At 34.8% G+C, this 27,443-nt stretch overlaps 1 protein-coding gene across 8 annotated transcripts in view; it reads left to right on the top strand.

The window, feature by feature from the left end:
* Positions 1-27,443, top strand: part of NELL2 (neural EGFL like 2) — a 361,455-nt gene that overhangs the window by 154,706 nt on the left and 179,306 nt on the right. For all 8 annotated transcript variants that reach the window (XM_054526601.1, XM_054526600.1, XM_054526603.1 and 5 more), the window contains 3 exon segments: positions 7,131-7,222; positions 10,423-10,525; positions 18,105-18,233. In XM_054526601.1, the coding sequence (XP_054382576.1) occupies positions 7,131-7,222; positions 10,423-10,525; positions 18,105-18,233 (324 nt within the window).

Here is a 27,443-nt window from a genome sequence, read left to right as displayed (position 1 = left end):
ATTGAAAAATGTCCTCCTAATAGAGCTGCCCCTCAACAGTTTCCTCTTTTGTTTTACCTGCACACCAGAAACTGTTCTAAAAGAGCAAAATCACTTTTTCAATGTTTTTTTACTTGTAATCTCATAGTTGAGCACTGATATTTGGTTTATAATGAAAAGAATCATGCTTTGCAGTTCACACAGCATTTTATGTTCAGTATCTTCGTCACTATAACATCAAAACAACATGTGTCTAAATGGTGCTAGGCATTTTGAAAAAAAAAGTTACACAAAGTTAAACCAAAGACAAGATGTTCCCGTATTGACCAAATTCACTGGGTTGGTGGTAAGAAAAGATGCACAGAAGGACTGTCATATGGATTCTAGTTCTAACTTTGAAAGTGACAATATGTAAACTTTTCCTTACTATATTATACGTTATATTTCCTTGTCTAATGGTAATGAAACCTTTCTTCATGTGTGTCCATGTTTGTCACTTTAATAGTATTTAAGTATTGACACAAATACTGTATTTTTCTCTAAATCTTTACCTCCAGTCACTCAATTTATTTTTCATATTGTCAGAGAACTAAACGAATTGATTATATTGTTGTTTTAATAGACTGTTCTATGGTATACGAACCAGGATCAAGAACAAGACTAGTGACAGAAAAGCAGCTAAATTAAAAGAATTTCAGAATATTTTTAGATTGCCATTTAAATTGGTAAAGTTAGAGTCAAAAATGCTGAGTCTCTGCTTAAAGCAATAGCGTGTGCTTTTTTGTTATTAACTTCTAAACATTCAATTTTTGTTTTCTCAGCATATACATTCTCTAACCTAAAGGCTGATCTGGACAAGGTGTTTGAATTTTTGCTTTTGTTCTATTCTGGGAGGTACTTTTATCCTCCTTTTTCTCCTAACCCCTCACTACTGCTAAATTTATAGTATTTCAGGGCCTGTTCTCTTTTTGGAAGAATAAGCTACTGACCTAAATTAAGGCCCCCTATGGGAAGCACTCTTTGGTCCTTTAGAAGCCCAAGGACATGATGTATATAAAACAGAAAAGGGAGGTTGCACAACTACTATCAAGATCTCATTTCTTAAACTCTAATATTAGTTTGGCAAACAACTAAATTCCCAAACAATTTATGAGATTTAGCTAAGGGGCAGGATCATGTCTAATTCATGAATCTGTGAATTATTTAAGCACTCTGAATTTCTGATCATTTTAAATAGCATTGACTCACAAAAACTGGTTTTATATAGGGAAAGAAGAAAGTTTTGTCATTACATTGTCCGAAGCAGACTTTCTTTGAGCATGCTAATTTGCGTTATTCATGTTAGTAAGTTACTGCTATGACAGTAACCAGCTACTTTCTTACTGCTCCCATTTCAGATGTTTCAGATGTGCTCGAGTTGAAAGTAAGCTGTCATTTTACAGAGAGGGCAGACTCTTTCTGTAAGACACAGGCTATAGAATCTTTCTTATAAGATGCAAACTCCACAGGTGAGACCAAATGAAAAGGGAAAAATGAGGTTTAGAGAGGTTCAGTTCACTTATTTTTATATTTCTTTATCAAACAGGAAGCTGGAAGAGAATTTACCAAAAAATTTAACAAACCTTTAGAGTATATTATGCAGGGCCCATGCTGGGTGCTGAATAAAATCCAAAGACAAGTAAGACACTCTCTGTCCTGAGATAAGAAAGATGAAAATGTGTACAACTCACTAGAGAAAAGAAAAATGTATTCAGTGCTATAATAGGGATTTAAGCATTGTAGAGAAGAAAGAGAGATTAATTTGTATCAGTTAGTGCTCAAGACTTTTATTATGACCATATTGTTAAGAATTGACTCCAAGTGAGTCCAGATTACAAAAAAAGATTGTGGGCTGGATAAATGCAGCATAGCTGATTGGAGCTTTTTAAGAATATTAAAACACTTTTAAATTTTTTATTTGACTTTGCAGAATCTTAGCCTGCCTCATGAATGCATTTATTTTACATTCTTTTAAAAAATGTATAATAAGAATACAAATATACATAATTATAGTTAATGAGTTTTTTTCTCATCCAACAGCTTTGATTTGTATATCACTAACAAAATATTGGCTCAGAATGAAGTAACTGCTATTATACATTTTTGAGAAGTCTCCCAAAGGGAATCAAAATTTCAAAGAATACCACTGGAAAGCTACTACTATATAAAACTCTGTCCTTAACAGACAATCAATCCAAAGATCACTGATATTTGGTGTTTTGAAAAAGAATTTTAAAGAAACTGTAAGTCCCATGACTCACTTAAGTGAATTACATTGGCTTTCTTTTTGGTATTTATAACTTTTAATTTTGTAAGGAATCATTTTTAAAGGTATTGATACCAATTGGGAAGTTTAAAGTAGGTGCATGTATTTTAAATTAAGTAATAAGAGGAAAAAGCTAGATATGTAGTGAGGAAATGTTTAAAAGTAAAATATGATGCCCTTTTGCTTATATATTCTGAAATGGTTTTAGATAGGTTTAGATAATTCTTTCTACAAGGGTTTGGTGAAGTTCATTTAAATCTCATTAGAGGAAACTGCAGTTGCCATCTCTGCATTAATGACCAGTAAATCAAAATTTTAATGTGTAACTTAGAATTTTCAGAGTTTTACTGGCTTCTTTCACTTATCCATTTCTCAATCTGTGTTATAAATTACCTTTCACTTTTTAACAACTGATGACTTCTATATTTGTCTGTAGCATCTCATTGCTCATATTTGCTGTTAATTGTTTTTATGTTCTTAAAATGGGGGAAAATGAAGTGAAAATAATTTTTATTAATTGCTTTTTTGGATTCTCTCATAATTATGATGCTAGTGACTATCCAATTTGTAATGTTTAAGATAGCCTTGGTAGAACGTACACATCAAGTGTTATATTGTCCTATTGAATTTCTCCAAGTTGTTGTTAATGTCTCCACTTATGACTGAATAGACTGTGTGCAGGAAAGCTCTGGGTGACCTAAATTACATAGACCATGATGTGAATGCACTCCCTGGAGTTATGCCAACAGCAGCACCTACTAGAGTCAGAGTAAATATGCATTTCACATTGTTTAATATTAATAACTAACGAGTAGCTGTGGTTCTATGGGTTAATATGATTTCAAAATGGTATAGCTTCTTAGTCTACAAAGTGATAAGCCTGTATGAATAAATTAAGTACATCTCCCTAGAAGTTTTGTATCTTAAAGTATATACACATAATGTATTCAATCAATTACTCAGCGTAGACTTTTGAAAATATGGCCTAATTGAAACAGTTCTGCTTTGAGCTAGTAAGTGACTGGAGGTGTAGAAATCCAAAGTTACATCATAAAGAACTTAACGTGGTGTACACATTCACTCACATATACACAAGCCACACAACAAAACTAGGGAAGAAATGAAGCCTCTGGCTATAAACATGTGCATGCAATTAACATGGTTAAAAGGAGCAACAAATATAGTAAAAATGATTATTCCTTTATTGTTTTATTGAGGAAGTGAATTTTCTTACTTTATACTCTACTGGGGAGAGGTTAGAAGGCAGATACTTTTCAGTTAGAGAATTCCAGGGATGGTCCTGTAGCCATTGTGGTAGCCAGCAATTATTGTTATCTCTCAGAATTTGCACCTGATACCTGCACGGGTTCACCTTGGTTAAAATTAGGGCATAGGCCCGATCTGCTTTCCCTCCCCTGTTTACACACTTGATTTTCCCAGAGCTCAGTTCCCTCATTTTACCCTCTGGCTGCCTATAAAACTCACTTTGATAATCTCAAGGAGGGACAACATTTTAAAAATATCTGTTTTCTCTTTCAAATCTTTTGTTTCTGTGTTCCACTCTCTCATGCCCTTCTGAGCAAGCTATCCTGGTAAACTAGACCTCTTAATGGCTTATAGTGAATTAACGTAATAGACATTTGTTCTTGTTATTGTTCCTGGGCACCCCACACTCCCATTTCCATTCTTTGTCCTCTGTCCCCCAGGAGCCTGACTTCTGCAGCCTGCATCACTCTGGTCTCCTTGCCAGCTAGTTTCAAGTAGCGTTCACCAATGGGAGACACTGGCAGGAAACTGGAAGGCAGGAGGAAGGAGGAGAGAAGGTTGGCTATGTTTCTTTCCTGCACCAAGCTATGTCTCTGGCAGTAGCTGTGCTCTCATGATTACAGCTTTTACAAGGCAGCCTCTCCTCCACAATTCTGGCTTACACTGGACTCTAGTAAAACCATTTTCTTCCCTTGTTCCTTAGCCCTAGGGTAATGATGACCCCTTGCTTTTACCACAGTCTGGATCCTTAACCAGCCCTTGTTTATTTTCTTAATCTTAATCCAGCTGTCCCTTCTTAGAAGTTCGTTCGGTCTCCTGAGTTTCCATGTAACTTATGGATTATTTAATCATAGAATTTCAGTTTGACTTCTCTTAGAGTTAGTTGTGTATGAGTCTGTCTGCCCTACTAAATATTGAGGCATGAATCACATTAAATTCGTCTTTGAATTCCAGTACCTAGGAGAATATCTAACATGTAATAAGAGCTCAGTACATATTTGTTAAATGTATGAATAGGTTAACATGACTGTTACTCTCTCAGTCTTCTCTTAGAAAACTCCTAGAGCCATTCTAATGGCATTTTTATGATTCTTTGCAGTGTTTTTAGGAATCATTATATCTTTTTTGAATTTCTTCACATTTCTCCTCTAAAGAGTCTGGGGAAGAAATATCCTACTAGTATTACTGAATATTCCATGTCAACATTAGACTTATGGAGAATTACAGCAACTGATCAAAAAAGAAATGAGATAAAAATCACTCACTTTGGGTTCTCTCTAAGCCAACTTCATCCTGCTTGTGCTCATTGCTTGAAAGAGAATTAAGCAATTGTTACCTCATTCATTTTTGTGCTTTTTCCCTCCCTGCCAAGCTCCATTTGGTGCCCTATTGTCCCACAAGTTGCCTATTTGAGTCTTTTGAATTAAGAGTTTCGAACAGAAGGCCCATCTGCTCTACATGAATATTAAATTATCAAAAGACTTTGAATAAGGAGAATTTACCCTTGTGTTTTTTTTTACAATGTTTCCTTTCCCCTCTGTGTAAGATTTAGAGCACCATTGTTTTTCTTCCACATACGCTTGGACTTGAATAGGCTACAGTTATCAAGTCATATAATATAATAGGCTTAGAAACCTTTGAATGGCAGGTACTGAATAGATGTAAGAAAGGTTTTGTTTATTCTCATTATCTTATAAAATATAGTACTTATTAAGTATAGTTAAACATGCAATATGCTAGGTCTTGGTATGTTGAGGTTACTGAGTTTCATAAAAACAAAAAAATCCTAAAAATTAGATGTCAGAGAGATATATTTTGCCATCAATCATGTTTATTAAGTAAATGCACATACCATTTTAATTCATAATATGATAGATAGTATGCAACTGACAAAAATCCATAGTTTCATTTTGAATATTCATGAGTGAGCATATTTTAGCCAGACTTTAAGTCATATGATTAGTGCAAGTAAATTTTATTCTTTGCTAGCAAGCTCTAAAAAGTTCAAAATCAATTGGCTAGGAGATATGCATTATGTAGTCAAATTTGTTAATAAATGCTGTGTAAGGAGATCAGTTGAAGGATGACATTTTTAAAAATGTGCATGGTTTCCATTATTTAAATGTGCAACTTTAAAATAGTTTTTCAAGGAAAGTGAGAGTCAGGTTATACTTTGGGTATGAATATTTGTACAACAATATATTAATATTATTAAGAGAATAGACCAGGCATGGTGGCTCATGCCTGTAACCCCAGCACTTTGGGAGGCTTAGGCAGAAGGACCACTTAAGGACAGGAGTTTGAGACCATTGTGGGCAACACAGCAAGACCCTGTCTCTAAAAGAAAAAAATAAATTATAAAATTAAAAAATAAAAATATGTCTAATTTCTTTCTTCTTTGTTATTGGCAAGTTGATACTTTTAAAGGTAATAAGGATATATAAATTCCAAAGAGTGAAACAGTTTCTCATAATTCACACAGTGGAATCAAAAGAAAATATACCCATTTACTTTATATAATTTGTATAGTTAAAATAAAAAATTGTATTTAGTAAATGTGGGGAACAAATTGCTGGAGTCTGTATCAGTTGATCACCTCCACTGGTCTTTGAAATAATTATCTTGGGGTAGATCTAGATGTTATGGGGACCGGAAGCATCTACAATATTGGGTGCCCTTTCAAAGATAAACAATACAAAATTATGAAAGGAGAACTTAGTTCAGCATCTTACAAGGAGCCTAAGCCAGAGAAGGATGCTGAAAATTAGGCATCATTAGCTTTAGGGTAAATCTGTTTCACCTTAGGTAATGAGTCAATGTAGGTAGTGTGAAATACTTCAAAACAAGGAAATGATTTCTGTTGGCTAAATGTTTGTGTGAATTGTAAATATTTTGCAAGTTTTAGAAAAAGATTATTTGATACTCTATGCATTTTTATGGATTAAAAACATATTTTTCCCGTGGAATCTAAGGTTACATTTTACAATTTCATTTAATTGTGATGGAAGCAAGGTAGGTTCAGATTAAGACCTCTCAGCATCCTAGATGGGGTGCCCTAACCCATACATACTTATAAATAAAATGACACTAAACCATAAAACTTAAAACTTACACGGATGTGCTGAGATGAATATACCTTCTTTCTATTATAATGTTCTATTTTAAAATTCTGTAATGGTATATAAAACAAAAACTTTTCTCATATTGTTCCCTGAGTCTCATATTACCCCTGATTTATTGCCGCCCTAAGTGCCTACTTAATATGCCCTACGTGGGACATCATCTATTAGGCAAGTAATTGGCTGTAAGTCTGCTTTTTGGCACTACTTTTTCAGAGTCTAATTCAGACATGTCATTGCCCTTTATCTTTTTTATATCTTATTTTCCTCTCTCAACTTAGTTTGCATGACACTAATTTAAGTTTACATGTGCCTTGCAGTAGATTGAATTGAGGTTTCTGGTTAGTCAAACATGTTGAAAAAAGGTGTACAACATGTGGAATGCTGTTACAAGATGATCTGATCCCTTCTAAGCTATTTTTCCCAATAAAATAAATATATATGTATTTTTTACTCTAAAGCGATATGCCAATTTCAAGGACGAACCTACTTTGAAGGAGAAAGAAATACAGTCTATTCCTCTTCTGGAGTATGTGTTCTCTATGAGTGCAAGGTAAGAAGACTATTCATGGGTCTTTCAAAATTGTTTCTATTTATAAACACAATAAAAGTTTCTTTACTAGCTCAGCCTTGAAATACATTTTTGAAATTCTAATGCAAAGAGAAAATTCACAATATTAATTATAGTTTGAATGTAAAGAAATTCTCATTTTTAAGCATGTAAATTAGTGGTTGAAAAATAATTTTTCCAAGAAATGGAAATGCTATTTTGTCAAATTAGAGCTTTGTGAAGTTGTCTTACATTTTCCAAGTTCAAATAAGCTCCTTATTTGCTCTTGGGAGGAAAATGTAGGTGAAGTTAGACTTAGCTTTTTGTCATTCATGATTTTGTACCATGTGAGAAGTATTGCTCAGTTCAATTAAAAACAAAACATAAAACTACCTAACTAAAATTAATTGTTGGATGGAGTTAAGACTGATATTTATCTAATTCCCTTTGGAAGGAGTGTTTTAAATTAGTTTAAGGGAAATTCCTTACAAATTTACTTGCCGAGGTTTCTGAAGCAAATGTGATTCATTTGAATTTTTGCCCCTCGACCTACTAATTGAAGAACTAAATATGTTTCACAACACTTTTCACGTTTGTCTTTTGTAAATTATAATGTTATATTTCTTGACCCTAATGTTACATTAAAATCCTTATTCTTTATGAAGGAAACTGTCTATATATAAAATTTCTGCTTTAGGGTTTCATTCTTATTTGATAGTTAATTTTCCTCTTTAAATACCTCCTGTACATGGTTTGGGAAATGATTTAGTATGTATAAATTATGTAGAAAATCAAGATAGTGATTTATGCTGCTGGCATCACCAATAAACTATGATTGCTAAGAGTGAGGGAAAGGAAAATCCTAAGAATTTTGCCAAGACAAATTGAATCTGAAAGAAGCTATCTAGTTTATGCATCTTAATTTGGAAATCCTTTGAGATAAGCAAGGAGGAGATGCAAAGGGGCAAGACTGTGACAGATTTGATTTCTAGAACATGAAAGCTCTGATTTCTTCATGCCCATTATAAAGTATCCTCTCTGCTTCTTTTAGTTTTAAATCAGCTTTCCAATGATGTAGGTTCTCATCTTAGAGAATAGAGGCACAGGAACATTAAAATGAATTCCTCAACCTGTATTTCAAGATGATGGATTTTCCTTTATCAGCATCCCTACACCAATGCCGTTTTAAGTGGAGTAAGTCCGACAATAGATAAAAGAATTGGAAGACAGAGTGAGATCTAGTAACTCCAAAATGAGAAAAGAGACTCAGAGAAGTTACTTCAAGGAGGGAAGAAAACTTCTGCCAGCTGGCTTCTAATAGTAATCTCTAACATTAAAATTTTGGCTCTAAATTTAAAAATCTTGAGAGCATTTAAAGTTTCTCTACTTCTCTCTCTCTCTCTGTGTGTGTGTGTGTGTGTGTGTGTGTATGTATCCTATTCATTTTATCAGAATGTGTCTCATAATACTGATAATTGTGGTTTAGAAATGTACTGGCATAATTGCCTATTGGATTTTAAATTTGCTATTATATAAGATTATTTGATTTTAAATAGGTTCAGTTATAGAGGCAACACAGCAGGTGCTCATAAATTTTAGATAAATGAGTGAATGTTACCTTTTATTTGCTCAAACAAAAGGCACCATTTTCTACCTTCTAATGCTGCACCATCCAATAGAAATATGATGCAAGCCACAAACGTAATTTTTGTTGGACTAGTTTTTTTCTATTTTCCCCCGTATATCCAAAATATCATCATTTCAACATGTAATCAATATTAAATTTATTAATAAAATATTGTACATTCTTTTGTTACACTAAGTCTTCAAACTCTCTTGCATACTTTGCAATTACAGTGTAAAAGAGCCACATGTAGCTAGTGACTACTGATTGGACAGCACAGCTCTATCAGATCATCATAAGCTTTTGTACTAAATTCTTCACTTTAAGGACTTCCACAGTTTATTTTCCCTTCAAGTCCCTTAGCTCCTGTATTTACTATGTTGCAGAATTGACAGCTCTCTCACACATCCATTTTCTGGGCTGTCAATTCTAGTCCCTGTTTGTTCTTTTATTGTCAGTTTTGTGGCTTTGAAAATAATAGCAGTCCTAGGGGTCTGTAACTTTCATAGTAACACAGAAAAACACTGTGGTTTAGAAAATCAGATTACCAGAACTGATATTACTACTAAACCAAAAGAAGACTAGCATTTGACTCCACTGTATACATGCCTCCTGCCAAACTTCTTGACAAGAGCTTATGATTTGGAGAAGGTCCTTTACATAAATGAGCCAGGAAAAGGCAGATATTGAAATGTGCACTTCTTCTATGAAAGCATTCCTTGCAGAAATTATATCTACAAATCTAAGCTATTGAGCAGTAGTTAAAATAGAAGCTTGCAAGTTCCAAGCGTTATTTAATTACTTATGTATTGGTTAGCATAATATAACGTAGTTAATGATCCTTGCTTTTAGGAGATTGGAGACCGACAGTATAGAAAACAAATGTTTGCTCCTAAGGCAAGAATACTTCAATTATCAGAAATGTATTTTGTATTGGTTTCTCCTTGGAAAGTGTTTAATCTTTTCGGCTGCAAGAACTACAATGATTTTACATTGATTTATTCATTTATTCAAGAAATTTTTTAAGTGCCAATTATGTGCCTGAAAATGTGCTAGACATTAATTTACAAGAGACAAGAATCCTGCCCTCATTTTCCTTGTAGTTTTCTGGAAGACATCCAATATTTCTTACCAGAATCATCTGTGAGAATCTCCTTATAGTAAAACTTTATAAGAAAACTGAAATGTTTCGAAGGCTCAATTTTAATTTACTGTTTTTTTCCAAAAGCTGTTGATGTAATTCAAACTGTATCTTTGCCACAATTGTCATCTGGGCTTGCAAATGTGTTGTAAAACTAGCAAAATTTTCCAGGATTACCCAGATGTTTGGCAAATTATAGACATGGCTGCAGTGTGGTGGAATCAGTGTGGCTGATTCCTATTCTAAAGACTTGCTTATTCTAAAGCCTTTCCAATTGGGATTTAATGTCATTTTGGGAGTGAGGCCATGACCTGTGCAGAGGTCCTCAGGACAAAAATTTCTAGATCTTAAAAGAGCCTTCTCAGATGCTGGATCTGGAAACTTCTTAACAAGTCCTAATGATAAAATTTGAAGCACTTCTTTTCTGTTGTCTAACAGGACCAGACCATGAAACTTGTTGAGAGTTCAGGCTGTCCAGCTTTGGATTGTCCAGAGTCTCATCAGATTACTTTGTCTCACAGCTGTTGCAAAGTTTGTAAAGGTAAGACTTTTTTGAAAAGTAAGATTTATGTGCAAGAGTTATTATAGTAGGCTAGTACAACTGACATGAAGTAGAAATTCTCATAAGCAAATTATTTCCATAGACTAATAGTATTTCCCTATATGCTCTCCTAATTTGGCACAAAGTAGCACAGTAGGTAGTCATGAAATATGTACTGAACTGAATTAAAACCGAACTGCTCCCATGCATTTCTGCAAGTTGTCTTGAACCTGTCTCAAGCTCTGGATCTCTAAATTTCTCTCTATGTGCTGGTTTGGAGTCAGCACATCTTTGCTAAAGAAAGTTACACAACAATATTGAGTTAGTTATTTTATTGGCAGTTACTGTTTCTTGGCAAGTGAGTTTTGTTTGTTTTTCATTTCTCCTCAGCTTCTTTTTATAACTTATCTAGAATATTTTTCATTATGACTACTTCAAATCCCTTTCTTCTTGATTCTACTATCAATTCTCACCCATAGGTTTCTGGACTACTGAGAATGGAGAGGCCATCAGACATACATTGTTTGTTCTGTGTTGCCTCTGACATGATACAACTAGAACTAGTAATTACAAGGGACTTCGATTATTAGTTGAAGATAAAAAAAATTAAAATTTGTGCTATTCAAAAATGCAACAGGCCACCCCAGGAGGCAGTGAATTTCCATTACTAAAGGTTTTTAAACTAGGTATCTTATTATAGATTCATGTATTAAATTAAAGCATTGATTATATGGAACTCTTTAAGATCCTTGCCAATCATGAAATTATATGTCCCTTCCTGTATTATATTGGAATTATATGCTTGTGAATCCATCTTCTACATTAGACGGTGCACCTTGTGGGCAGGGCTGAGTCTTTATATTCATCTCTATATCCTTAATACTTAGTATGATACCTGGAATGTAGTTGGTACTTATAACTGATGTAATTGGTGCTTTATAACAAACTGCCCCAAGTAAGCTACTAGTACTTGTTTGAATAATGACCTTTATATTGATGCAAAACAAAGCTTAAATAGAAAAAGTAAGACAAAGAAACATCATGAAACATATACTATTTTGTTTTCTTTTAACTTACTCTATTAAAAGTGGACATAGGATCTGATAGATCCTAGATCACCCACTGCCATTTTTAGTAGGGTGGTTCAGTTTGGTTTTGTTTTTGGTTTTTAAGTTACTTTTCCATCCACTCAATAGAGAGTTTTTAAATCTCATTTTATGTGAGGCTCTTTAGGAATTACAAAATGGTTTAAGACATGGTCTGCCCTTCAAGGAGCTTTCAGGGTAACTCTGCGGTAATAAAGAATACTTCTAAAAAGAATTATGATCACATAGACATATAATAAGGACCATAAGAGGTTTCACTCTCACAGTGCCTAAGTCAGTGCCTTACACAAAGCACATGTGCAATTTGATATGAATCAAGAATGCTCTTTGGATTTAGTCCTCCAGTTTGCAGCTTGACTAGAATGTCTTTGGCATCCAAACATAGGCAGGCCATATCAGTGTTTCTTAAACTTAAATATACATATGACTAACTTAGGCATCTTATTAAAATGCAGATTCTGATTCAGTAGGTCTGGGGTCAGGCCTAAGAATCTGAATTTCTACGAAAACGCTCCTAGGTGATGCTAATGCTGATGGCAAGCAGGACCACACTTTTAGTAGTTCTCTATTGCTGCAAAAAACTATCTATTGCTGCTCCAAATCTCAGTGGATTAAAGCAATAGTATTATGGGTCAGGAATTCAGACAGGGCTTGGCTAGGTGATTCTTGTGCTCCACATGGTGTTAACTGGGGTCATTCAATGCTGTAGGGTTGGAAGCCAGGCTTGGCTGAGAGGTTCAAGATGGCCTCACTACATGTTGGTCACCTTGTAGGGATGGTTAGAAGGCTGAGCCAGCTGGCACTCCCTCCCGCTCTACGTAATCTAAGGACTTCTTCCTATGGTCTCTCCAGCAGGGTAATATCAGACTTCTTAAATGGTGGCTCAGGCCTTCAAAGACTAGGTCTGGAACTGGCACCACATCACTTCTATCATACGCAGTTGGACAAAGCACTCACAGGCAGCCCATATTCAAGAGAAGGGGAAATAGACCTCACCATAGATAGGAGTGCTGCAAAATTGTGGCCACTTTTAATGGCTGTCTTTAATGGACACTACGGGTGTCCAAGGGCTATACAGAAATTACAGAATTGAATAGCGTAGAAGTTAGTCAAGGTTGCATAGGATAAGATTTGGGTAAAAAGCTGAAATAGGGCCTTTAAGATATCAAGAGAAACCTTAACTACATCTATTTCTTTTTAAAAGAGTCCTAATATATTATGAAAAGCAAGTTAATAAATGGAAAATGCTAGTAAAATTGTGTTATATTTAAAGTATTTACAGTTAAAAAAATAATGTGTTTGCATAGCATACTTAAAAATACAATGATAGACTGTACCATGACTAATACTTCCTCCATCTGAGATTCTGATATAACTGATAGGAGTGGGGCCTTCGCATTACTATTTTTAAAAAATCCCTGATAAATTATTTTTTGCAGCTAGGATTGTGAACCATTGGCTTAGATAATCCTCAAACTGAAATTGGACAGATTGGCCCTTCTTGAAATATTTAGCACTATTTTTAATAAAGATTGCATTAATTTCTGATTCAAATATGTAAAATAAACATGTATTCTCTTGGCATTTTCTAACTTTCAAACTAAAAGAAGTCAAGTTTTCAAGGCTTAAATTTTTAGTCAACTCCTAAAGATATGTAGTGACAAATTCATTTGTGATAAAATTGGCCTCCTGTTTCCAGGCCTATTTGTATAGTGCTAAAGATGGTGTGTTCACATCTGAAAGAGTAAGTTGTTGGACAACAGTTAGTAAATATTCCCTGAGAGCAGAGCATGAGATGAAGTGTTGACTTTTTCACTAGAGGCTCAGCCAGTGGTTGGAAACTAAGCTACACACCGAAGTCAGGCTCCAAATCGGCAGGCGCTAAATCAAATTCACCCAAGACTGTGTTCTAGGTACCCTGTAGCTAGCCATCTTCTGTAGTAGCAGATCAGAAGAAATGTAGCAGAAAAGTTTTCCGCTTTTTTCAAGTTGGAGAGCCTTTTCAAGGAAGCTTATAACAGATTACCACATGACAGAGACTCAGTGATTCAGCGAGGATTCTGATTTAGAAAGATAAAAAAATTATGTGGATAACCTTTATGTCTGCAGTCCTTCTGGTTCTTCTTCTCCTCCTTGGCAACCACTTTGTCTTCCTGCAAGATCATTAAGCCTTATTCACTAGATGGCCCTCCTTAATTTATTATTTACTTCATCTCAACTCGTAATTATAAGCAATAGGTGCATCCACATGCAGAAGGCTGAGTTAGTGTCAGTTCTCCTTTCCCTGGGAAACTTCTGGATAACCCATAGTTTCCCATATTATTCAAGTATCACCTTCATGATTCTGGCTATGTGCTATGTATATATTACTAATACATTATATAGTTAATTTTTAAATACCTACTATAGTCGACTCACTTTTAAAAGATTCAGTTTTATTCCTAAGCAGTGGTAGCCATGAAATAATAGGATTATTTGCTAGATTTGTGTATTTCTTACACACATTAAAAGAAATCCATTGGTATTAGTATTTTTTTATGTTCACCCGTGTACATGAGATACACTTTGGGAAACACTGGGATAATCCATTATCTTGCAAACAACACCTAAATTAAGTTAATATTCTTCCATGTACAAGTGATAGAACACCCAATTCAAGTTTCATGGCAAAAAATGGAATATGTAGGCCCAATAAGCAGAGGGTAAATTGGCCTCAGGTGTAGCTTGATTTTGCTCCCAGATCTCGTCCCTTTGTCTTGATGCATCTCTAGTTTATCTCCTGTGAGGTAGCTTTATTTTGAGGCTCGATGTGTTATCAGCTATACCCCTACATTCTTACGCTCATATGATTATGCCATTCAAGTAGGTGGAAGAAAAAGCTCAGCATTCTCATACACTGAATAAAAACCCCAGAATTGAGTTTCAGTGGTCTTCATTAGCTTGAAGTAGATAATATGCCCTGACCTGAAGAAATTATTGTGTCCAGGCCAGTGGACTGCATTGACTGGTGTGACTGTATCCTGTGGAGGAGTAGAGTCCATTTTCTTATAAGCATCTGGGCTGAAAGTAGGGGTGAGTGATTCTTCCACAGTATAACTAGGTTATTCTTTTTTTCCACAAAAACAAGAAATAGATGCCTTTAGGCAAAACCTATAAATATTCACCACAAAATTATTATATTCTCTTTCTCTTGATAATTATGTATTATATATATACTGTTCTTACTTACACATAATCTTTTGTATCCATCCTCCCCTACTTTTCCAGTTATATAGGAATGCATGTTTGTATTTTACCAAAAGGTCTACACTTGATAGAAAAACATAGAACTTTATGTAACTTTGTAAAGTTTGCAAAGGGATTAGAGAACATAATATCCTTGAAGTTAAAACCTAAAGAAGGAAATCAAAGAAAGGCTAGGTTGTATTAGGTAATTTGTTCATCCATCTGTCTGTAACAAATATTTGAATTTTCTTTTATGGATCTCAACATATTTAATTTCAGCTTAGTAGTGCTCTAATAACTTTAGTTATTAATGAATAGTATATTATTATGCTTTTACATAGATAATTTCATTGGAACCTCACATTTTTACAAGGTAGTTATTATACTAATTTTTACAGGTGAGAAAAACTGAAGGCTTAGAAAGGTTAATTAATGTACAGTTAGTAATTTACACAGCAAGTAAGTGGCAGAGATCAGATGTAAACTCAGGCCTGCCAACTCCAAAAGCCAAGCACATATGAATGGAAATGCAACTATGAAGATAATAGGATTATGTTGCCAACCCATACTCTGATTTGTTTAAAGCTATTCTCTATAGATCAGAAGCAACCCACTTGAAATCAAGTCTGAATTTTCCATCCATTAATTGTTAGCTTTTTGACCCTAGCATTTTGCAAAATAACCAGTAGATTCAATCAACTTATCTGTTGGAAGAATGAATCAAAATAGCTGACATTGTTTATAGTGAATTGGAATTCGAATGACTGAAATTTTAATTTTTCAAGTATTTGTGTTTAAAAAAACCCATCTGATAAAAAGCAAGGCAATTCCTAATTTTTACCTAAAACAGTGAAAGTTGGATCACACTGTTATCTTACAGTGAGAAAGTTCTTGCAGCAATTAAACTCTACATAATGTATATGTGCAAGATGTTTAATGCTGAGATGAGAGGTCTCACCATTACTGAAACAGAACTGAAAATGGATGATAATAGAGGTGGCATATCACATATGGCATAGATAATATTGGGCAGAGTCCAAGATGGGAGAGGAGAAAATTCAACCAAGTGAAAAGTTGAAGGAAGGTTTTGAAAAAAAGGTGTATCAGAAATGGTATCCGCTCTTAGTCACAGTCCTCTGAAAGTTGTTTGAAACAGTACAGGCAAAATTATGCAGAAATTTAGCACTGTGTTAGAGCTTTGTTTCTTAATTCTCTGTGTATCTTAAGGAGTAGGCTATTTTTTAGTAACTTTGTTTTAATATAGAATAAATATAAAGTGGTTTTTGAAGCCTTTTTAGTTAGTTTGATGTTGTGCTGAGCTATTGGGATAGATAGTGAAGATGACTTTTTAGCTGAAATTGTTCTCCCTCAGGCATTATAAAAAGACAGTGGAATACATTTGAAGAAATATCATCTGGATTTAGCTATTTAAAGAAGAAGGAAATAAAAAGATCCTAGGAGAAAGCATTTTTAACTTTTGCTGTTCTTAAGAATTTTACTTTTAAATGTACAGCCTTAATCATGACAATTTAGATTGTGAAGACTCTTGTCAAAAGAAGCTAAGTTGCCAAGTATTTTAAATGCTGTTATTGACTATATTTTTCTGGACTTAATAAACCTATGTTCGATTTTATTTTATTTTTGTAGAGATCACTGAGTCATTTGATTATTTTTCTATTCTTTTTTAATGGCATTATTACATTTTTGGAACATTACTCTTCTTAAGGGTTATTAAGTTGTACCAATAATATTTTACTGTACATCATAGTTGCATTAATAGGGAGTATGTTTTAGCTCTGGAATTCTAATCAGAATGAACACCAATTTGATTACAGATAAGACGAACCAATGTAGTACTTCCATCTATATGATTTTTGCAAGTAATAGTCTTTTCTTACTTATAGGTAGATCAGATTATTCTAAGATACATGAAATATACTTTTTTAGTCCTTTTTTTTTTTGAGATGGAGTCTTACTCTTTTGCCCAGGCTGGAGTGCAGTGGCGCGATCTTGGCTCACTGCAACCTCCACCTCCCGGGTTGAAGGAATTTTCCTGCCTCAGCCTCCACAGTAGTTGGGATTACATGCACCTGCCACCATGCCCAGCTAATTTTTATATTTTTAGTACAGATGGGGTTTCACCATGTTTGCCAGGCTGGCCTCCAACTCCTGATCTCAAGTGATCCGTCTGCCTCAGCCTCCCAAAGTGCTGGGATTACAGGTGTGAGCCACCACGCCCAGCCACCTTCTTTCTTTACATGGGCTAAAATAGTAATCTATTAGAAACTGCAAAACTAGATAGATAACATACAGCAAGCAATTTAAAACTGGTTGAATTATATAATTTCCATTAAATATAGATTCCAGTTTTGAAGATTTCATTTCAGCATCTTAGATGATCTTTGAACAAGGGATTCAGACCACAAAAAGAGATCTTGAGAAATTGCACGATTGCTGCCACTATTTATAAAATGTTCCATTTTTCTTTTCTCTTATAAAGACTCTGAGTTATATCAACAACCAGAAGGAATGGGGACAGAGCCATAAAGAAGCATAGTTTTTATGTGATTAAAGTTGAACTTGTAAAAATTCAAAAAAAAAAAAAAAAAAAAAAAAAAAAAAAAAAAAAGACTCTGAGATCTGTGAAATCTCTGTAATTCCTAAAAATTTTCTTCCTCTTTAGAGTGAGCATACTTTGCCTTGCAGATTTCTAGAGAAAATTAGATTAAAGTGATTTAATATTCATCTTTAACACATTTAGAAAGTTTTTTTTTTTTTTTTTGATGCTAAGCTGTCTAATTTCTTAAATACACAATAGGTACATTTCATCTGGCTTGGTTCGTTTTACCCACAGGTATTGATAATGTTGAACCTCCAGTTACCAGATTACCTTCTCATTGTGTTATCTTCTATATTATAAATCTTCATTTTGGACCCTAATAATATTTCTTTTTTTCAGATATATGGAGGGTTATAATTAGGATATTAGGGACTAGATAGCATTTATAAAGTCAAAAACCACAAAAGAAATGGAGTTAACTTGAAATATAAATTAATTGAGTTAAACATAAAGAAGAACTTTTTGGTACTCATAGCATGTGATTCTTCTGTAAATGTTGATGAAGATACTAATTAAAAAATTATTTAGGGAGTCATAGCTTCAAAATTAAAGAAAATATTAAGTAGGAAAAATTTGCATTGTCATAGTTTCATTTACCTTAATAAATTTCTTTTTTTTTTTTCTGTAGGTTATGACTTTTGTTCTGAAAGGCATAACTGCATGGAGAATTCCGTCTGCAGAAATCTGAATGACAGGGCTGTTTGTAGCTGTCGAGATGGTTTTAGGGCTCTTCGAGAGGATAATGCCTACTGTGAAGGTAATCCTTGTAATGATGTGTAGCTCAGCTGTATAAATTTTCTAGGATTACTGCATGCAAAATGTATTAATTTCCCAGGTTGTCAAGTTGATGGGCCCATTAAAAGCAGTGAATTTAATTTGAAGCATATTAATCAGCTAAAAATAATTATCTTTCAAATTAAAGTTTTTCAGCTATCTGCTATATGTCAGACTAATAAGTTAATATGGCTGGTTTCTTGAATTAGAACAATTCTTCCACTGTGAAATTGCCTTCTTTTTTTTCATAATTAGATATTCAGATAGCTCACATATTGACATGATTACTGTGGCTTGCAGTTAGAATCGTAGTCAGATTTTTCCAGACACTGTTGTGTAACAAAGGCAATCACTTAACAGGAAGATAAAGTGCCTACTGCTATTTCTGTTTGCTACTATAAGTAATCTAAGTGGTCGTATTCACGCTCTGTAGTATTTAGTAAATAGCTCCAGTGGAGTAAATCATTTTCTAGTTAATTTTTAAAAATCTTAACTAATATCCAAGATAGTTTATTCTGTCACAGAAACTGTCCACATACAGTGAGTAGACTCTTGGCATTTGCAAATGCTCTGGCTTTGACTCTTCCTGAAGAAGTCCATGAGATGTGGTAATTTATGATTTCCCTGAGGTACGGATTTGAATCATTCCTGTTAATTGTGTAACTAGCTAATGAGTTCCACAAATAAGAACATTGATTTAAAGGTGTTTGGGCATTCAGAGAAAGTTTTGGAGAGTTCTAAACTTACCCACTCCACATGAAAAGTATATGTCATAGATCTGTGGAGATGGAAAACCTCAGGTATAAACACACAGCTTCTGTTTAGCTGCAGGATGATTTGTTGGCTCTTGGGAAACCAACTTATTTTGTTTCCCTTAGCTTTAAATAGTTTTTCTTTTTCTTAAAAGTCCATATTCATTTTTTAAATTGACCTTTGGATCAAAATATTTCTTTAAATGTTATGATTCAGTCCTAAAGAGATCATTCCAGTTTTGCAGAAGAAAAGAAATATGGCTTCCCTTCCCCATTCATAATGCAGATTTATTTAAAATTCCTCATCTTAAAAGATTTTTCATAAAAATTGATTTTTACCCTTACATAACATAGAGGTAAACTTTCTTAGGAAACTAATGTATTTTCATTATAATATTTGAGATTTCTAACATGTAACAAGCCCCTTTGGTAGTTTATATGTATAACATGAAACTGCATGATACAAATTCATGTGATATTTTATTTTCAATTTATACTTATATGATTATTGCTTTTTTAAAAATTTTGAGCTGCTTTTGATGCTACTAAGTATATTCAATCATATAATAAATATTTAGTGAGCACCTACTGCGTCCTGAACACTTTTCTAGGCTTGGTGTAAAGTGGAGTAAATGATGAACAAGACTTAAGAATTTCCCCTGCTCAGGAGCTTTACATTCTGGGGGTAAGACAGAATTAGTGGGTGACTATAGAACTAGAGAAAACAATTTTAGGTAGTAAAAATTAATAGGAAGAAAATGAAACAGGATGATGTGCTAGAGATTGGCTGGGGATTTATTCAGAGCGGTCAATTTCTGGGACACGGAATGAGGGGAGAGTGGTGGTTAACCTGAGACTTGATGATAAGAAAGGAAACAGCTATGTAATAATCTTGGATAGAACACTTCAACCAGAAGAATAAAAAGTGGAAAGGCTGTAAGTGGGAATGAGCTTAGAATGCTCTAGGAACAAAATGAAGGAAAATGTAGTGGAGCAGACAAAAGAAGAAAATCCTGTTGGAGAATTAGGCAGGGGCCAGGTAATGTAGGAAAGTTTGCAAGGATTTCGGAGTTGCATCAAGGAGAGTGATATGCTCAGCCTTGTATTGAAAAGGATAGTTCTGGCTCCAGTGTGATAGATGAACTATTGTGTTGGGTGTGGTGGGGAGCAGTGGAAATTGGAGATGAGTTGGAAGGCTATTGCAGTGGTCCAGGTAAAGATGTTGATGGCCTGGATAAGGAAAGTTATAGGAGGTGAAGAGGAGTGAGGTATAGTCATAGTACATTTTGAAAGTAGAGCCAAAAATACTTGCAGTTAGTTTATTGTGGTGTAGAATTGATCGAGAGGAGCCAAGATTTGGAATCTGAGCAACACATGGATGGCATTGCCATTTATTGAGACAGGAAAGAAGTTAAGGAAAGGGGCCAGAGATTTAGATTACCTTACTAGTTTAATGCAACTTACTGAAAATTGGCCTAATCATAAAGACCAAGTCACTCAGTTTTTATCTGGAAGTGTTCTGGATAAAATCTGTGGCACAGATTGGCAGCTGTTTTCATCTTGAATGCACTATACAATGACAGATGTTTTACAACTTTATACTAATTGTCATTTAAATATATAATCTTCAAAACATAAGAAACTGGTGGAAAAATTTGTTGAACATATTGATATCATCAAATTCAAGATATCTTGAATTTTTTTATACATAAGGACTTCTAATATATCTTTTGTTATTTATTCCAAATAACAATATTATTCAGGATTTAAATAATTCTTATCAAATATGGCTTTCCTTTTGATTATGGCATGGTTGCTAACTTTGAGGATGTTTTGACTTCTTAGAAGGAACACCTTTTTAAACATTTTTAATGCAATTTTACATGTTACGTATTTGGTCCTTAAATTACACTTGTGATTATACATAAAAATAAGCAAGCCATTGTTTGCAAATAACATACAATTTTATTTACTAAATCTGTGGGGTTGTTTAATGATATGACTGCAATTGAGACTATTGATTTTTACTATAGTTTTCCTGATCATGGTTATCATAACACTGGTAACTATTGGAGTTCATTCACTCATTTGATAAATATTTGTTGAGTACTTACTTTGTGCAAGGTTAGAGATAAGGATAAAGCAGTAAATTAGATATACATGACTAATATTCTGTCAGGCAAGAAAGATAATTAACAGGCCATTTCATTACATCAAAGAACATTTCATTGCAAATGTGGCAACTATTCTAAAAGAAAAATAGGTTAATAGCATGTGATCTGGGTGGTGGGGTTAGGGAAAATTTTGCTTGAACAAGAAGAGTTTTATTCTGAAATCTAAAGGGTAAGTAAAAGTCAGGGAATCATAGAAGGAAGAGTAGAAAATAAGAGAATCTCTTACATGGGTAAATCAGCATGTCTAAGGGCCTTCAGGTAGAAAGAACTTTTTAAGAACCAAAGGAAGGTCAGTAGCAGAAAGCACAGGAGAGGTGCCCAGTGAGACTGATGATGAGAAGCAGGATCTTGAAGGTCACACTAAAGATTAAGAGTTTTCATGTTAAGAACAAGGGACAGCTAATTAAAGATTTTAAGCTGAGAAGTTTCATGACCACACTTGTGTTTTAAACATATTACTCCAGCTGTAGGATGAACAGGAGAAAGGCTGGATGCAGGGAAACCAATGGACGAATGCCAGTGAGGGCTTGTCTTAAAAATGTAAGTGGAGATGTGGATGCATCTAAGAGCATTTGTGAGGTAAAACCAGCCAGTCTTGATTAATTGGTGATAGTAGATGATGAGGAGAGAGGTTTAGAAGTTGATTCCCAGGTTTCTGGACTAATAAATAGGCAGATGTTGGTGCTGCTCACTTAGGGAACAGATTGAGTGAGAAAATCATGATGGGTTTGGAGTGCCTATGGCACATCTAAGGTGAGTAACTAGTTGAATATACTTCAATTTGGCATTAAAGGAAGTTTAAGTTAGACAGAAAATTTGGAATTCTTTGGCATCTAAATGTTAATTGAGGAGATAGAAGGGATTGTCTAGAGAGTTTTGGGCAACATTTGAGCATTTTATAGAAAAGATGATTTGGTGATGGCGATAGCAAAGCCATGGCTGAAATGTAGGAGGAAAGAGAAGAGAAGGTGGTGTCACAGAAGCCAAGAGAAGAGAGAATTTCAAGAAGAAAGTAGGATGTGTCTGAGATATCAAGAAAAATGAAGACTGAAAGATGTCCTTTGCGTTGAACCTCACAGATGACATTGAGGACAGCAATAGCGATTTTGGTGCAAAGTTGGTGATACAAGCCAGTTTGGAGTACACTGAATATTGTCTAAGGGAAAAAAATGAACCTGAAGAAAGGAGAGAGAGTTCTTCTAGGTGTTTGCCTACAAAGGGATGGAGAAAGAAAGTAGCTTAAGGGACCTGAAGCTAAAGAAGGGATTCTTCTGCCCGACCCACTTTTTCTCATTTAACTTCTGTACCCTTTCTCCTTGCCCCAGTATCTCAGCCAGGCAGATGATAACTTCTTGTTCTTCAGTGAGTTTTGCAACACCTCAGATATTTATAAACATAGTATAATATTAGGATTTTATAACAGCATGGCTTGTCTAGCTTTTCCTATAAGGGATCTGGAATGTCTGGAAGTATATTGGCCTACGTTAGTGTTTTGTTAACTGCATGCTTATCACATTTGTCTTTAAAAAATTATATATTCATCGCCATCCATCCATCCATCTCATCTCCTGTAGATTTCTTACTACATTTTTAAATATTTTACCTCTCATCTGGTATTTTGTCACTACATATAAGATATAAAAGTTGTCAAAAATTATGTTGGACATCCTGTTTTTCAGACTGGTTTTTGCTACATGTCTTCACTTGACACTGAAAATTATGGGATCTTTTGATGTTTTGACTATATCTTCTTTCCTCACATTCTACTATTCAGTATTATGTTAGGGTTATCTTGGCATTCTATTTTAGATGGTGGCTTCCAGAGTCATTTTGTAAGTTTCTTTCTTCAGCAAATAATAGTTGCTGGGGATGACAGCTGTGTCAGTCCAATAGCGCATTACAATGAAGAAGGTTTTTGTGATTTCCAAACTTGTTAAAACCAGTGGCATTTTTCCTATCTAAGCCTTTGATATTATACCAAGAACAGGAAGAGTCCTGCATAAGTGAGTCATTTATATGATTGCATGTCACACATAATTATAAAAATTGGTAATTGATGCCTTATTAATGAATTTTAAAGTAAGTTTGTAAGGCATTTCTTCAAATTAACAAGAATATGGGAAGTAGTTTAGTATAGTCTGACCCCACCTCCAAGTACCTAATTGATACTTGATAGCCTATTTATTGATAGCCTAGTTTCTCTTGGGTTCATTCAATCTCTTTCATTCTGATTCCTGCCTCCAGGTGTCATTTTCACTTCATGTCACCTTCTGTTTAGACATTCTGCCTCCTTTGTCTCTTCCTACTCCTGACCAACCAGGACCCACTGTCCAAATTAACATTCATAAAACATCATTTATTCTACTTGAGTGTTCACGGTGCCTTCTTCTTTCTCACCACATCAAGTCTGAACTTCTTTGCCCAGCTTCCAGGGCTATATGTCACCTGGTCACATGTAGCTATTTATCCGTTAGCCCTGGGCAGGTCACCTATCATAATCATTTCTTTTGCTGATAATGATTCATCTGAGTTATGAATTGAATTATGTTACCCTCACACCCCACCCCACATTTACATTCTCATTTTAACCATGAGCATCTGAGAATGTTACCTTATTTGGAAATAGGGATTTTGCAGATTTAATGTGTTAAGATGAGATAAAATCATGCTGAAGGAGGGTGAGACCCTATTCCAGTATGATCGCTTTCATTATAAAAATGAGAAATTTGGATACAGACACATAGGGAAATTACACTATGTGAACATGAAGTTATCATGTGAACATGAAGACAGAGATCAGGATGATGTGACTATAAGCCAAGGAAAACCAAACATCACTAACAAGCACCAGCAGCTAGGTGAGGAGCATGGAACAAGTTGTACTTCACAGCCCTCAGAAAGAACCAATCCTGTCAACACCTTGATTTTGGACTTCTAGCCTCCAAAACTGTGAGACAATAAGTTTCTGTTGTGCGAGACACCGAGTTTGTGGTACTTTATTATGGCAGTCCTAGAAAACTAATACAATCTGACAGACATGCCTTTAGCTTTTTGGCATACCAGTCCATGATTTAATCTTTCTTACAGACTCTGCTTAATTTTCATCTTCTCTGTGAAGAATTCCTGATGAATTTATTGTGTGCATATAATTACTTTCTCATGTTTTCTTTTTATCTTATCTGACTGAACAATTAGCACTTTATATTGGCTTATAACCAGTTGTTCAGCTGGCATATACAACACATCCTCAAATAACGTCGTTTCATTTAATGTTGTTTCATTATAATGTTGATGAGAAAAAATATATATATTCCTGACTGGGGTCACAGTCTGTGTGGAGTTTGCACATTTTCCCCATGTCTGTGTGGATTTTGCCTGGATACTCCAGTTTCCTCCACACCCCAAAGCTGTGTATGGTAGACTCATTGGCGTGTCTAAATGGCCCCAGTGTGAGTGACTGTAGGTGTGTGTGAGTGGTGTTATGATGGAATGACATCCTGGTCAGGGCTGGTTCCTGCCTTGTCCCCTGGGCTGCCTGGTCAGGCTCCAGCCATCGCCAACCCTGAACTGGAAAAAGTGGGTAAATAATTATCTTACTTGTTTTTATTAGTGGTTCTTAAATGTATGTATAGCTCACGTTTATTTCCATGTTTAATATTAGAAGTGTTTTGGTCTTTAGTTAAAAGTTTGATGATGTTTCTGTGACCAGAAATATGCTGAAAGAACTTAACCCTTATTTACAACCATTAGCCTATGTTAAAGTTGGTTACATTCGTTATATGCCATTTCACTTAAAGTTGCCATTTCCAAGAGCCTACCTATGTTAAATGAGGAGGCCTTACTGTACTTTATTATATACAGTTATTTATTAATTCAGACGTGTTATTTAAGCATTCAGAATTCAATACATGTATCTGTGTATGCTTCTCTCAACTATAAGTGCTTAGTGATCACAGCCTGTTTATTTTCCTTGATTTCTCACAAACTTCTAAAATAGAGGCAATGTAGAGCTTAAGAAAGATTTGTTTACTGATAGTTTGAAATGCTTAGATATGCTGAACTGATGGGCACCATTAGGCTGACTCATCACTAAAGAATGACTCAGGGCAAGCACTGAGTTTATTGAGTTGCGTTTGTATTATATATAAGAAAATCTAATCATAGTACTGACTTTTGTAGCTAAAAAGGGATTCAGTTTTAAATTGATTTCTATTGGGCTTTAAAAATTATTCTGAATAGTGCAAGAAAAGGAATTTGTTCATTCATAACATTCATTATTTATTAAATTGTATGTGCACTGATAAATAACATACACATTAAAAGGACCTCAACTATTAGAAGTTTCCCCATCTTCACAATTGCTTTTACAGAACACTCATTTTTTCCCCTAAGATTTGAATTCTACCTAAAATTTGCAAAGCAACTCACTTCAACATGAAATGTCTGGTATGTATAAGGTGCGTAATAAATACCAGTTGACCCTGAAGATGGGAATCTTAGTAAACATTTGTTTACTAAGCACATGTGATATGCCAAGTTGGAATCCTCAAACATTAACTAATAAGTTTTTAAATTTAGACATCTTAGACATCTAGTTCAAGTATCTATTTTTTAAACTTCGTCGTTTATGTCAATAAAAACACTGATTTCTCCCACCTCATTCCTGTCTTTTTAATGCTATCTTTTGGCCAATGATGCCTCTTCTACCCTCTTTCTTGTTCTGCATTTCAGGGAGTTCTAGCCTATGTACAAAATAATGTGAGCAAAACTATGGTTCTTTGGAGGCATTTAAAATGCTTTTCACTTATCATGGGTTTTTGTTTGTTTTTGAGGCAGGGTCTCACTCTGTTGCCTAGGCTGGAGTGCAGTGGTGCAATCATGGCTCACTGCAGCCTCAGCCTCTTGCGCTCAAGCAATCCCCCGACCTCAGCCTCCCAAGTAGCTGGGACTACAGGCATGCACCACCATGCCTGGCTAATTTATTTTCATTTTTTTATTTTTAAATTTTTTTGGAGAGACGTGGTTTCACTGTGTTGCCTAGGCTGGTCATATATATGATCTTATTTCCTCCAACAGTCCTATGATGATGAAAGTTTTATTGTAATCTATTTTGTAGTTTAGAAAACTAAAGAGCTTGCATATCGAATGACTCCTTCAAAATCATTTACCCAGGCAGCAGACAGTAAATTCAGGGTTCAAATTCATGTCATCTGTCTTCAAATTCTGTGGACTTTTCTCTTTACCACTTTTAATTAATTTTTTAGAGACAGGGTCTCACTGTGCCATCATGCCGGGCTAATGATTTTATTTTTGGTAGAGATGGGGTCTTGCTTTGTTGTCTAGGATGGTCTCAAACTCCTGGGCTCAAGTGACCATCCCACTCAGCCTTCTAAAGTGCTGGGATCACAGGCATGAGCCACTATGCCCAGACTAACTTATTTATTAAATGTTGAATCTAGTTAATTTTATAAGAAAGAGTAGCATAAGATTTTTCTTTACAAAGGCATTTTTAATCATAGTTAATTACTTTAAAAATTGAATTCTTCTTCTTCTTTTTTTTTTTTTTTTTGAGACGGAGTCTCGCTCTGATTCTGTATTTCATCCAGAAAGCAGCTCATTGCCATTAGAGAAATCATGTAACCAACCTCCTTTGCTCCAGCATTTTCTCCTTCTTTCTCTCCCTCTCTCCTTTCCTCCCTCCCTCCCCTCTTTCCTTCCTTCTTTTCTTCTTTTCTCCCTCCCTCCTCTTCCCTCCCTCCCCCCTCTCTTCCTCCACCTCCCACCCCTTCCTTTCTTCCTTCCTTCCTTCCTTCCTTCCTTCCTTCCTTCCTTCATTTTTTCCGTTTACCCCTTCGGCCTCCTTTCTTCTCTTTTTTTTCAGCTGCTTACCATCTCACAACTAACTTGTTTAGTGATGAATTCCTGCCATAACCATATTTGCATATGATTAACTATGATATATAGAGGAAATCTGAAAGGATTCCTTTAAGAGTAAGATGAGTGCTAGTCTCACAAAGTTGCTCCAAGAGATATGAAGGGAAAGCTACAGAATGAATTCAATTCTCTGATTGCAAACCCAGCACACAAGTCCCTGCTGGATCTAATGGGAGGCTTGCTAACAGCTAGGAGAAATAACCTAGAGAGCTGAGCTCTATGGGATTAATTAGGGAACTCTAACAGACACTGTCACTTTCAAAACTGTCATTAATGATGCCCTCTCTGTGGTATATACTATGGTAGAATTTCTTAAATAAAAAAAAAAAGTCT

This window comes from Pongo abelii, chromosome 10 (assembly GCF_028885655.2).
Source record: "Pongo abelii isolate AG06213 chromosome 10, NHGRI_mPonAbe1-v2.0_pri, whole genome shotgun sequence".
NCBI lineage: Eukaryota > Metazoa > Chordata > Mammalia > Primates > Hominidae > Pongo > Pongo abelii.
Note: the sequence above shows the minus strand (reverse complement) of the source record. Positions and strands in the feature narration are given on the sequence as shown.